The 13,845-nt window shown below is 40.9% G+C and overlaps 1 protein-coding gene across 1 annotated transcript; it reads right to left on the bottom strand.

Annotated features, from left to right (window-relative positions):
- Positions 1-1,247: 1,247 nt before the first annotated feature.
- Positions 1,248-13,262, bottom strand: MMADHC (metabolism of cobalamin associated D). The gene is made up of 8 exons (XM_075430066.1): positions 13,184-13,262; positions 12,866-12,916; positions 10,237-10,381; positions 9,768-9,985; positions 7,222-7,327; positions 5,867-5,997; positions 2,922-3,008; positions 1,248-1,560 (listed from the first exon to the last, which is right to left on the bottom strand). The coding sequence occupies exons 2-8, from the start codon at positions 12,872-12,874 to the stop codon at positions 1,366-1,368; spliced, it is 891 nt and encodes a 296-aa protein (XP_075286181.1). The 5' UTR covers positions 12,875-12,916; positions 13,184-13,262; the 3' UTR covers positions 1,248-1,365.
- Positions 13,263-13,845: the final 583 nt, after the last annotated feature.

The raw sequence follows: 13,845 nt of genomic DNA, 5'->3' as shown, positions 1-13,845 counted from the left end.
CCCCGAGTACTGAACAGAAGTAGTACACAAACCTAGGACAAGTTTTAAATCCTAACTAAATTGTTAGTTAACGCTGGAAAAAGACATAACAATTAAAATCCCTAGCTACTCGAAAGGAAGCCAAACCTCTCAGATCATCTTCTTGCACAGCCACTATCCAGATACAAGCTGCACTACGTTTTGGCCGAGTCAGGTCTGCAGGATTCCCACCGCTGGGCACACTGACACAGCTATCACAGTGGTGCATTAACAAACGGCCCCGATACCTGACCGCGATGGGACTGAAATCCAGTTTGTTCGTTGGTCTCCGCAGCGAGGCAGCCGACAGTTCCAGTATTTCAGCTGCCTTGAATTTTCTTCACTCTTCTTCCTCCAGTAATGTCAACTGACCCAACTGTTTTTCTGATACCTGAAGAGACTGACTAGTTTACTTAAAACCTTCCTGTTGAAATATTTTCATAATTGATCCTAATTGCAATAATTAATCTTAATTGCACTTTGCACAGGCATTTCAAAATTCACAGAGACAAGTCTGAATTACACCCAAGTACAGGAAAACATGATGACAGCCAAGCATTACCCTATTTTTTCTTTTTTTAACACAATGACCTAAGAAAGTTACAAAAGCAACTTTAAATTACATATATATACTTAAACTAATTATTTTTAATTTAGCTAGCACTGAGAAAACAAAATCCCAAGCAACACAAAGACAAAAAAAACATTGAGATGACTGATTCTAGGGTAACTTAAGACTTTTTACTGAGTCTCTGCATGTAGCAGGCAGGTGAACACTTCCCTACTGAAGTATTATTTGTCACTGGAGACCACCGAAAGCTTATCTCATTATTCTCATTTTAGAACAGCATATGAGTGATCAGTCCAGCGTTCACTTCTGCAGGCTTTATTAAGTCCTATATTCTGCAAGAACAATTTTATTACTTATTCCACTTTTTTGTCATTTACTTCTTCCAGTGAGTGGCAAAATTCCTAGAAACTTCAGTGGCATCAGGATTCTTAATACTAAGAGCACAGATTTGTCAGACACTGAAAGATAAAATGGTTGAGAAGTGTGGCTTGTAAGATAATATTAAAAAGGATACGCAGATAGCTACGTACATGTATATTTGAACTCATTCAAGTTAAAGGAAAGCACAGCTTGAAATTTATGTGGCATATAAAGGTGTCTGTCTGAATGCTGTCAATTAATAACCCAAGTCTCATGTGGTGAACACATTCACAAAGACTAGAACAAGTAACAGCTACTTTATTATCTAAGAATACATTAAAGTGAAAATGCTTAGAGAGAATCATCAGGCAAAAGAATGCAGAGGTCGTAAGAACTTGAGAAACTCCTGATGACTGCTAGTTACCACTCAGTTTTCTCATGATAGGGCTGTCGGGTTCAGCATTAGTGAAAATACTTCCTACAACCACATGAGTGCCCCAGAGGATATGACGAATAACTTTGCAGCAGCCAAGATCATCAATGGAAAACCCCAAGTGGCGGTAGCGTTCATCTGTTTCAAACAGAGTGTTGTTTGTGTAAGGTCCAAAAAACTAGGTGGAAAAAAAAGGAGAAATTTTCACGTAAACATTTCCAAGAGCATTTAAAAATGTCAAAACTACCCCTTTTTAAAAGAAAACCTAAGCCCAGAAGTACCAGTTACATCTGCTGAAGGAAATCTGATGTACGGTTTTATTCATGAAATCTACACAGGAAGCTGAGCAAAGCACCTCTGGTTACACTGGAACCCTGCATTTAAAGATTTTCCTTCGCCACTGGCAGCATGATGAAAGCATATCGGTGTGTTTGAAAGTCTAACCAATCAGACAGACAAAACACCTCAAGTGCTTTGGAAAGGTCCTGCTACTTCTACAGGTATCAAGGACAGAACCCTTCCGTGAAATAATAAAATTAAGATATGTACCTTTCCAACGAGCTCCCTATAAAGAAAGATGTTTTGAAGAATAAAAACGTGTGTAAATTGGGAACAGGGACTTGGGTTGCTTTATCTCGGGAGGAAGCTTCTGACCAAACACCTGATCCTGATGAACAGGTCATCAGTAAGGACGTTACTGCTGAATTGGAGGCCAAAGACAGAACCCTACTTTTATCAATCTGTAACTATTCCTTTAAACGCACGGAATTTCTGGGAAGCTTTTAAGCACTATACACACTTTCAAGTGCCTGTCTGCCTTATAAACATCCCCTGCTAAACCTATTTGCCTCTGTTGACGGAATAAATCACTGCCTTTCATAGTGGTTTTAAATAAAAGCCCACTAAACTGAGCTTTGCCGTGATTATGTTCAACTATGATATGGTTTTAACGGTTAGTTCTCAAAAGTACACACATGCTCATGCTTTGATAAAGCTTTCTCAGTTCTCTCTTAAGAGTTTTAAGACTCTTTATATTTCACAGATGTCTTGGTAAGAAACTCTCAGCTCCTCCAGAGGACTGGTGTAATCTGATAATGAATGCCGACACTGTTTAATAGGAACAAGCTATTCATTTTTAATATGTAACAAAGATATCATTAACTAGTATAAAGGGACTTTTAAACCCCTCTCCCCACCTACACAAACAGGTGTCAGGATTACTAAGTTACCTCGGAAGGGCACAGCCAGCCTACCGTGCAGTGACCAAGAGCTTGTGGGCATAAGACTTCCACAATTACCCAAAAGTCAACTTCGTTGCTGAACAACGTTCTCCAAACTGCCAACAGCACTGACAGCTGACACCGTACGGGAACTGGCTCAGGGTTACCATTCCATCTTAATTTATTTAAGGAATGATCCTATGGGAACAGCTTTTGGGCAATAGGAAAAAGTTGGATTTAACCCACAGAGAATACAAATACCACTGCTAGTTAGGACACAGCGGTGTCCAAAGCGCACTCCACACAGCGCGTAACTTACTGCCAGTCCTGAGGATGGATCAATGAAGTCAGCCCAGTAGCCTTCAGAACAAATTGCGTAGCAAATTTCCTTGGCACCATTAATGAACTTTGAGAAAAGAAAGGGAAAGAAGGATACCAAATGAGATTTTTGTTACACATACACACACACCAGAACACATATAAAATATTCTGAAAAAGAACAAGCATGGATTTCTTTTGGCCTCTACTAATAAATGAGAAATTCAGCATACTTTCAATAAAAATATTAATAATATTAAGAAAATTAGAATTAATGGCATATATTAGGCTACTCCAATCATATGAGGTTTACGGGTGTTCCTTGTGCCAGTCAGTAATGGATTAACAGCTTGTACAAGGAATAATGTGATTGCTTTGATTACTCATGCAGATTGCAACCATACCTGTTAACCTCTTTAAGAAGTCAACCATTACCTCAGGTATTTCTGTGTTACTTCCATGAGCTCACAGATCTCACCTAAATTCCACATATTTGACACTAAATGTAGCATTAAATATATTTTTATAAACATATGAAGAACAGTTTTGCTGTAAGGCCTTATCTCAGCCAACAGGACAGTATTACGCAGTTCTTCCGGCACTACAAATGTTTAACTCCAAATGATTTTAAAGAACATTTTAGTTTTGCATCGTGACAGCAAACAGTTCCATAAGCATGTGGCTTTCACACCAATCTACACCAACTCTTTTGTTGTAATTAATTGACAGTCAGGATGAACGATGATTTCCAACTCCCTCACTATTTTACAATTGTAGGTCATGTTTCAGTTACACTGGAGGACACCAGATGATGTTCCTGAAAATAGTATTTTCAATTAAGCAACATGCCAATAAGTTTCCTGTTCTGCAATGCACCATCAAAAACCTCCCTTCTCTGAAGAGACAGAATCTACTTTTTTTTGTATCAAACTTTTCACACCAGCTAAATTGAGAAAGCAAGCTTCCCCCCCCCCCTTAAAGTCTTTGGTGTTGAGTTGCAATTATCTATCAGATATAGAAGAATATTCAACCAGCTAGATTTAAAGCTGTGCTCCTGTATTCTGACATCAAAACACAGGGCACAAAATATTTACACAACCTACAGATTACACAGCACATTTTTTCCACAGATAAATCAGCAGCAACAGGACACCTCAGTTATGTGCTTTTAATCACCTAGCCCAGCAGATCTCAACCCATGCTATGAGGGCCAGTGGAGGCCCACAGAAAACTTCTGAAGAAACCCACACAGGCAAGTGAGAGAAAAACCCCACAAAAGTCAAGATGCATGATGGTTCTAAAACCATCCATGTACTCAGAAAAAGACGTCCAAGTACAAAAATCTAAACAGCTGAATAAAAATCTAAACAGCTGAATACACTGAGCTAGAATAAAGCACAAATAGAATTTACACAGCTTCCTTGAAATATGGAACTCCCTAGTCTTATTAAGAAATACTTCTAACTTCATAATAAATATAGTACTTTATTTTCAGTTATAAAAATGGGATTGTTCTCTCAAATTGGTGCCCTTAGCAGCTCAAGGTTTCAAATTTATAGAAATATTATTATAGTTACTCAGCTTCAGGCCCTTACTGGCCCAAAATAAGAGAAGTTTACCCTTTACAGTAATGTGTTCTGTATTTTGAGGTTTGGTGGATCTTGATTAACTGTGTTTCAACTGTAAATTAAGTCACAAATACAAGTAAGCCATCTGAAGGCAGCACGCTAGGTATCACATTTCTGATACAGGACGTCTTTTGATCTGGTGCTGTAACTGCCCCTCAGCCATCGGAGTGAGGTTAATAAACACTTGAGATTCCCTACTGTAAACATTTACATTTGGTTGTACACATCCCTCCTTACTTTAGCACAAGCCTCTCACATTAGATTAGTATTTTTAAGGTTACTTCTAACCATCTATGAAGCAAACAAACAGACCGTTTTCTGGCGAATTTGCTGTTAGTAACCTTTAGGCTGGGAGGTTACATCCAACATCCTAACACCCCTACAATGACTATATTAGACTTGACAGGGAGGTGCACTAGGAAGAAAGCTGCCAATTAACATATAATTAGACCAGATTACAACACGAAAGACCAACAGACCATAAATAATTCAAAGAGAAGAACACACTAAAATGAAGGGAATTTTAATTTGCGTGTAATCTTTACGTTGATCCTTCAGACTGCTTCTTCCTTTTCGCGGTACCCTGACACTGCTCTATAGAGGCCACATTTGCAATTTACAGGACTGAAAAGGACACTACCAGACTACTTTCAAACATAAATATAATCCTCGTTATGCAGATGAAAACTCCACAGGGTGATTATTACTGGTTTTAGAAAAATTATAACAAACAATATACAGATACGTTGTATTTTGAGGTGCTAAGAAAAGAATGCCAGCGGTGGTGGACACTGACACCTGCTGGAGTACGTACAAAAAAATCTAAAGAACGTGAAATAAAGCGATTTTCCGAGAGCCCTCTCGTGGCAACAGACAAGAAAACAAGCTCATGAGGATGGTTAAGACTTAATATTTATTAGGGATACCCAGGCTAAAAGCATTAACCATACCCATTACCAGAATGAAAACAAAAACGAGAGGAACCACTTTTTACAAGTAAGGACGCACTCACTGACAGACACTGTACTAGAATATCAATTACATCACAGAAAAACAAAGATAGCAGTGAAATCCTACAAAATGCGTTGTACTAAACCTGAAATAAGCCGAGAAAATAGTTGCTGTCCTTTAACTGCAACAGGACAACAATCAAGTACCTTTATTCATCTACTGTAGCATTTTACAACATCTTAGCATACTCACTCCACTACAAAGAATTTAATAGTTCTATGAGACATTTCACGTAGTCAAAAAGCTACAAAGCTGGAAAAGTTATCTCAATTTTATCAGTAAGTGGATGCTAATGTTGGCTACTTACATTTTCTAACAGCATTTCTCTCTCATCCTCCACTTCTTGACTCCAGGCAGTCATATCATTTTTAGTCTTCTGGGTGACAGTTAATACTGTCAAACAGTTGGCATTCACTTCTGGAAACATTGACTGAAAGTCTAAAAAAAAGTGAAACCAGCATGTTATGGCTTGCTCTTACATTTTACTTATGATTTTTCAGTTTTACACAAATTACTGACCCTACTTTAGAGCCTTCATTTCATTTAAATCCAAGATACGTAAGTTATCTCCATATGAGATCTAGCAAACAGCACGCTGGTTTGAAATGCTGATGTTGCTTTTGTGGAAACTAATGCACCTTGGTAAGGTTCTGTTAAAAGCAACTTTGACACTGGAGTTTGCTGTTTCAAGACCTCCTATTTATTTGCAAGACAACAAAAGCCCCCTACTCTGCACGTTTCAGAACGTGCAAACAAGTGTCTTTCTTCACAAAGATATTTTTATTTTTTTAGTATTTTGAAATTAACACCACCACCGTTCTCCACACGAGGTTTGAAGAATCTTGTTTTCTGGCTAAACCACACCACGTCAAATCTTTCAGCAGAAATGTCTCAGATCTACTTCTTCGGACATGACAGCAGACTCCGTATCAGTAGCGTACTATAGGCACGAGCTGTGACAATTCTTCCCCTGGAGCAGAGAAGGCCCAAACCCATCACGATCCCCTCTCTGTGTCATCTCTTGGGCTACAAGGAGGAATGCATGTGAAGCACCAAAGTCACGATTAGGCTTCACGGAGCCTTGTTTTCAGCATCGGATGCAAAAGCACTCTCCAGAATTAGCACTCCAAAGGTTCACCCTTTCTTACTCTGTGAAAAGTCTGCTCTCTTCAGCATCTGTACTGAGATTTCAGCCAGATTTCCGTCTCTTCTTTCGGTGAAGGGTTTATTCCAATCTAATTTCAATTATTTCCTTCTTGAATCAATTAAGATACAAAAGCAATGCCCTCAGAAGTTTCATAATTTCAATTTTCTAGTTTACTAAGAAGCAATAAGATCTGCTTTGTTACAAACTGGGTTTTGGATAGTGAATTAGCTCCCAGAATCTACACGACACTAAAGCAGTACCTGAAAGTTAACACTCGTCCCAGCTGATCTTCCATTTAAATGGCACTGAATTTTATATGAAATACAAAGTATTGTCAACAGCAAAGTTTCAGATTTCATTTTATAGTCTGTATTTCTCTTTGGTAAAATATTAACTCTGGATCACCCTTTTCTATTACACATTTTGTGGCATCAATTACATCCGAGCATTTACCTACATATTTTTACACCTTAGAAGTTACGATTTCTCAGCTGTCCAAAAAAATGAAAATATACCTTTTCGTAACAGCTCAGGACAAGCTTGTACGGCACATTCTACCTTTGCATTTTCAAAGTAAGTTTCAGCGTTATTTATTTGCTGTTTCTGAGGAACATCAGCACCCTGAGAAAAATGAAAATTATAATTTTCCCATTCATTGATATACAACAGGAATAACTTTGTACATCAGACTGTTTTTCTGACTAAACATCTGCTGACACACCCAAGCACTTTCACAGAAATAGGATTTGCAATGAGACTTAAAACTCCATTTTCAAATATTAACAGTGGAACAGATACAGGTATAACCTATTACTTAAACCTGCACAGAAATGTTAAGCTTTCTGTTTTGTAGTAACCCTATTAACTCAAAGCCTTAATCAATAAAGACATTTTTGAAAAATATTCTTCTGAAACAATGGTCTCAAGTATTCAATACAACAGCCATTGACAGATTTGAGACACACAGACATTACCTGAGCCAGAATAAAACTTTAAAGTTATACAACAGTTCTAGAGCTCTAAACTACTGTCAGCTTTAGCTGTTGTGGTTTGAAAAGCAGAAGAGTTTTCCAGTTACACAATTTTTATTCTTTACAGTATTTCAGTCTACAGTTTCTAAAAAAAAAAAACCAACCCCAGATTCTTCTGGGTACATTACAAATGGTGCACCTGTAAGTTAAGATACCTAAAATTTACACTTAAAATGCTGTTAGGAAGGTAGTAATAACTGTTGCCTTCTTTAGGATAACTGTTAAGCAACAGGTGTCAAATGCCTTAATACATTTTTTCTAGCCCTAACTATGCCATAATTTACAAGGAATTTCAGCGTTTCTCTAAGACTGCAATGTATTACTCAACACTGTAATTAAATCTTACCTAATACGTGCTTGTATCTGAAAGTTCTCCCTTGAGAAAACTACTACATTGAAAACAGCATGACTAGCATTTTTGTTCTAGAAGTTAACATTCAAGAGTAGCAAAAAAAAGCCATCAGAAAATAAACACAACAACAGACAAACAACAGACATTAACTGCTGTTTCAATACGTAAGTTTGCACACATACCTTGCATTATGATTGCAAAGTCACCGGCACAGATCAGTAGGTACTTTAAGCCTGACAAAGCACACCATCATGCTGGTAAACTCCTCCTTTTCTTCCTAACTGTAAGATGCTTCTCCCACTGAGAATGCTAGTTCATTGTGACTTCTTGTCTACTACTCCCATTCTATCCAGCTAAATACCACTTACATAGTCCATATGCTTTACCAGGCAATGTATCATCAAGAGACTATGAGCATTTTCCACTTTCTGGTATTGAGTAAACTGGTAGGCCAGTTTACTCCGCTCAGATAAAACTGATGCATCAATCTCAGGCACACAGCAGTCAAAAAAGTTTGCCATTTCTCTGACTGGTTCAAGGACCAGTGCCTGAGCTTCAGCAGCGCTGAGCTTTTCTCCTGCTTGCTGCAGCAACCTATGGGAGGTTCCTGTATTCAGCTGATCCCATCATCCAAACCTGCATCCTCTCCCAAGATGAGCAGTTTAGCATTTTTGACAGCTAAATGCTGTTTACGAACCAGAGCTGACTCTCGTTGACTGCTTTCTGAACACCAGTTGTAAAACCTGCCTCTGCTCTTTCCAGTTGCTCCCTTCCATTTGTGACAGCAACAGCTGCACCAGGCATTTTATTAGACAAGTGATCTTGCTAGCAAGCAGGCATGCATTCAGCGCACCTGGTTTGCACTAAGCAAACAAAAGACTAGAATTTTCAGTCGGGCTTTTAATAGGAAGTGTGATCTGCACAAGCTTAAAACAGAATCTGGGGAGCTCACCAGAAGCTTATGTTTTCTGAACACTTTGGAATACAATGTCACATTCACAAAAAACACTATATAGCATTTTTACACTGGAGATTTGCTAGTTGACTTCCAAAGTCTGAGCACGTCACAAACTCAGAGAGCCTGAGACAGCAGATAGTAGCACTAAACATCTGTTGAAACGTTGCAATCATGCTGGCAATTATCAAGCTGCTTGCTGCTAATAATGTGTCTGACTCGCTGCAAGCTCTGCCATCGTCAAAATGCAGTCTCATCGTGAGACTTGAGGCTGAGGTACAACGATCTGCTGCTCCTGTGTGAACTCAATGGTTGTCTGAACTAAGCAGGCAGATCTAAATGCCATCCAAACTATGCAAGTCCAGATCCGTTCAATTAGTGCTGAAGAAACTACCAATTCCATTTGATAAAAGGTGGTGAGACTTGGGAAACGGCAAGTTTTGAAACGAAAGTGTTCTTTTCCCATATCCATATAATTAAGTCACTGCTAAAACGCTACTTCATTAAGCCCCGCTTAGTCAAAAAACTCACACCTTTTAATATTTTTCTCCCAAAAGAAAAAACTTCAGCTACTTTCTGTGTAATCTCTCGCTCACCCCAGCTGAAGTTTATCTTTCAAAACCACCGAGAAAATCAACGATCTTTTTTCAGGAGAGAAAGAGATTAGTTACGTTTCTCTTAGACAAGAAATACCAGTTTCACACAGAAGCAGCCTGCTCTTACCTGAAATTCATTTACATACTGTGCCATTACAAATTCATGCCTTTCACTTGCTGACAGCTCTGCTAATACATCAGGCAGACTTTTTGAAACTTGGCTTTTCTTCTGAGAAGCAGTGCCATCCAGGTGACAGTCAAAACCAATATTACCAGGCAACTGGAATCTCTGGTCCTGAGGACCAAATGGACCCATTACTTCATCTGGCCACACAGTTCTCGGACCTGAAAAAGTCAAGGTCTTGCTTTAGTCACCCCATCTAAAAAGAAAGGGGGAAAAAAAAAAGAAAAAAACCCTTCTCCCATACAAATATCTGTATTTGATCACAATCATATATAACCAAAGTAACCACAATGCACAAGTAAAAGACAGGGCCCTGACATAAAAACGACACTTCAAAATTCCCAAATTTATATGGGGGTGCAAAGTTTTGATAGCACACAAACTCAAAGAAAACGAATTTGCTTTTTCTTACATAAATCGGGAGGCGCAGCAGCAACACGAGGCTCGTCTGAGCCAGAAGAACCTGCTGTAGAAAAAGCCTTGGGATTTACAACTCTTTTGACTAAGGAATAAAACCCTGGTAGGTAGGTGACCAATCTTGCTCTGTTACAGAGCACCTGAGAAGACAAAACAAAACAAGTATTACACACTGCTAGCAAAAATAGTAGTTTAAGTAGAGCTTTGCGGATCACAAGAGAAATCCTCACTTGGTAATCAAATTAGTTTTAATTATGATCAACTATGTTTCTGTAAAATCAAGTTTTAAAAGTGTTTTACTACTACTTTTATATTTTACTAGTAATAGTATGTTAAGCAAAGGAAAAGCCTCATAAATACTTTTTGAAAGGTCTCCTCATGTGAGCAAAAAACCCAGAGAAGTTTAAATAGCACCAAGAAGTTTAAATAGCACCACTGAAACCCCACAAACTAAACTAAGTTATGGATGGGGATTACTTCCATGCTTATTTCCATGTCATTGCTTCCAGGATTGTCACAATTCGAGCACAGGACTGATTATCAGAAATACCTAGAAATACTGTTAATTAAGTAAACGCTGATATCCAAGACATTTGCCTTGATGGCTAGCACAAACATTCGCCAGCCAATTTTCCTCCTTCTTAAAAGACTGGAGGGAGACACAAGACAGTACCACTCCAGAGGCATTGTGTAGCTTTCATCTCGAAGCACGCACAGGTGTGTGCTTACACCCATGCCTCTGCCAGCAAAGGCCACATACCAACAGCTCTGAGCTGTGCAGGGAGACATGCGTATCAAACCACGTAGGTATAGTGATTTCAGCTTTTTTCTTTTGCTCTTAAAATCCGTAAACATTTCACACGTGCAAAACTTCAGCTAGTGCAGTCAGTGCTATTTCGATTTGCAAACTCAGTACATTCACCTATTTACAAACACGTATTACTGCAAGCAGATCAGGATGGTGGTCAGAATGACAACAAGCCATAAAACCTTTCTGAACTCTGTGGTCTTGGAATACACCAGCAGACCTGCTTCCCGACACAGAGTCGTTCTGTCAGCACAACTTCGAATTGCTGAAGAGGATTGTATCAGAAACTGATTCAGCCACCCAGTAAACACAAAATGATGCAATCCTACCTCCCTGAGCACGCAAACAGTCTCAACAAGTCTCCAAAGAGCTAATGGGTCCTCACCATGAGGATTAACTCCAAGGCCAGATGATATTACCTTAACCAGTCATATAAGCAACTGTTACTGGCTTTTTTTTTGTTAGTGGGTTTTCTTTTGCCTTTTGGTTTTTTAATAAACAAGAAATACCCAGGTGATGTGATTAAACTGAAACGTCTGATCTCTTTTTTTTTGTAATTTAAAAAAAGATTGACAACTTTCATGATGCATTTACACAGCTAAATACAGAAAAATAACCAGTCACTTAAAACAGAGTTAAAGTGCAATTTTAAAAAAATTAGAGACTATTTAACACAAAACTACTAGTACTTTCGACTACAGTTGCACAAAAGCATGCATTATTGGAAAATGTAAATCCCACCCACCATAGCATGTGTGGTTTCATAAAACTTTATTTTCCAGGTGAGGAAAAGAAATTATTTTGAAAAACTGACATGAAGAGATTCTCCTTAAGGGCTGTAGTCTCAATCCTATAAAAGTTTATGTATTCGTTTACCACTAAACATGTATGCAACAAGGTTACTTCAAAAAAAGTGAGATAATGGTACTCTTTGTATATTTAAAATAAAAACTGTATTCAGAGTATCAGGACCTAAACCAGCAGGCATCAGTTTCTTACACATCACTTCTCTGGAAACATACAACATCTAGTAAGTTCTACCAGCATCATGAAACCTCAAATGCATAAAGGCACATTTGATTTTCTGACTTAAATCGTATTTACTGTTAACGCACTAAGCTGTCTAGTTCTAAAACACTCCTAGATTTAAAAGGTTCCTGTAACAACAAAAGCCTTCTGATTCCACTTAAATGATTTTTCCTCTATTATGTAAAAGCACTACTGAAGCTAATTTTTACATCATGATTACATTACAGATAAAACCGACATAAAAAACTACAGCTGACACCTAACTACAGGAACATTTTTTTGTATAATCAGGATCACTTAACATGTAGATGTTAGCGTTAATTACAGATATGTTGACTAAGCTCACTTCTGCAAATATTAACACACCTAGCATGACACAAGTGAAAACGTACCGCTGAAATCAATAAATTATTCATGCCTCTGCGGCAAGACTAAATCAATAAAGGGTGAAAAGCACCCTGGTGAACCCGAGTATTTCATCATGACTCATGACATCAAGACAATAACAAACCACCAGATCCTACTTAACCCTCAATTCGATTGCTCCCACGATAGCCACCGAAAATTGGCTTCCAAAGCTTAGACGGAAGGACGACGATACCGCTGCCTTCCAATAAAAATGTACCCTGGTATAACTCAGGCTTTTATCAACGACTCCCACCCAAGCACTAGGGTTCAACGACAGCTTTCAAAGGGAAGGAGAACGCAAGCGTCCGGCCTGGCACGGCTCTCAGCCGCCCCGGTACCGCAAACCGGCAGCAGGGTGGAGGGGGGCCGCGTTACTCACGTTGGCCATGGCAGACGGTGGGCTCCCGCTCGCCGACAGGCCCGGCTGCCCCTGGAAAAGAAACGAACGAACGCACTTGGCCTCCGAGGCACCGCCCGGCCTCCCGCCCAACCCTCACCCCGCCCGGTGGGGCCGATCGCCCCTCATGGCCCCTGCCCCCCCTCCCCCCGGCTTCCCCCGACAGCGCTTCCCACACGGCAACGCGGCCCTGCCCGCTCGCTACGAGCCCGGCCGCCCGCGGAGGGAGGGCAGAGGGAAGCGCGGCCGGGCCGCCCCTCAGGGAGAACCGGGGGGCAACGACAGCGCCGCTCCCCTCACCTCTTCCTGCAAAATGGCGCCGGCCGCCTTCCCCCGGCGCACCCGCGCGCCCGCCGCGCCCGCCGCGCCCGCCGCCAAGCCGAGCGAGCCGATCCACCGACACCTCGATGAGCGGGGCGACGGAGCGGGCGGAGCCAAGCAGGACGAGCCGTTCGGCGCTCGATTGCTTGGGGCCGAGGAGGGGGAGTTGGGAAGGCTCGGAGGGGAGCGCCGGGGGCCGCGGCCGGTGGCGGAAGGCTCGGCCCTTCAGGGCGAGCGGGCGGCGGGGCCGCGGTACCCGGTGCTGGCGTCTGTCCTCAGCGTGGGGGCCCGGGGCTGCCCCGGCGGGGGCTCCTCAGGGTGGTGGTGTCGGCGCCGGCGGTGCAGTACCCGTTGAGTGCGCCAGGAGTCAGTCACGGAACGCAAAGCGGGGTGCCCTTACCCCCCCCCAAAGGCCGCTAGGCCCGGGGATTTCATAGACTCATGAAGGCTGGAAAAGACCTCTAAGATCATTAATCTAACTGTCGCCCCCAACACCCCCATGCCTGCTAAACCGTGTCCCGAAGTGCAACATCCACACGGTTTTTGAACCCCTCCAGGGATGGGGACTCCACCACTGCCCTGGGCAGCCTGGTCCAATGCGTGGCCACTCTTCCAGTACAGAAATTTTCCCCAATATCCAA

The sequence above is a fragment of the Opisthocomus hoazin genome, chromosome 9 (assembly GCF_030867145.1).
Source record: "Opisthocomus hoazin isolate bOpiHoa1 chromosome 9, bOpiHoa1.hap1, whole genome shotgun sequence".
Classification (NCBI taxonomy): Eukaryota; Metazoa; Chordata; class Aves; order Opisthocomiformes; family Opisthocomidae; genus Opisthocomus; species Opisthocomus hoazin.
This window is presented reverse-complemented; position numbering and strand designations above follow the sequence as displayed.

What these genes read in the sequence shown, in the direction of transcription:
- MMADHC (XM_075430066.1), bottom strand. An exon ending in AGTATGTAAATGAATTTCAG is followed by an intron (nt 7,328 to 9,767) that starts GTAAGAGCAGGC and finishes CATTTTTCTCAG; the next exon opens with GGTGCTGATGTTCCTCAGAA. An exon ending in TCCTGAGCTGTTACGAAAAG is followed by an intron (nt 5,998 to 7,221) that starts GTATATTTTCAT and finishes ACTTTTTTTTAG; the next exon opens with ACTTTCAGTCAATGTTTCCA.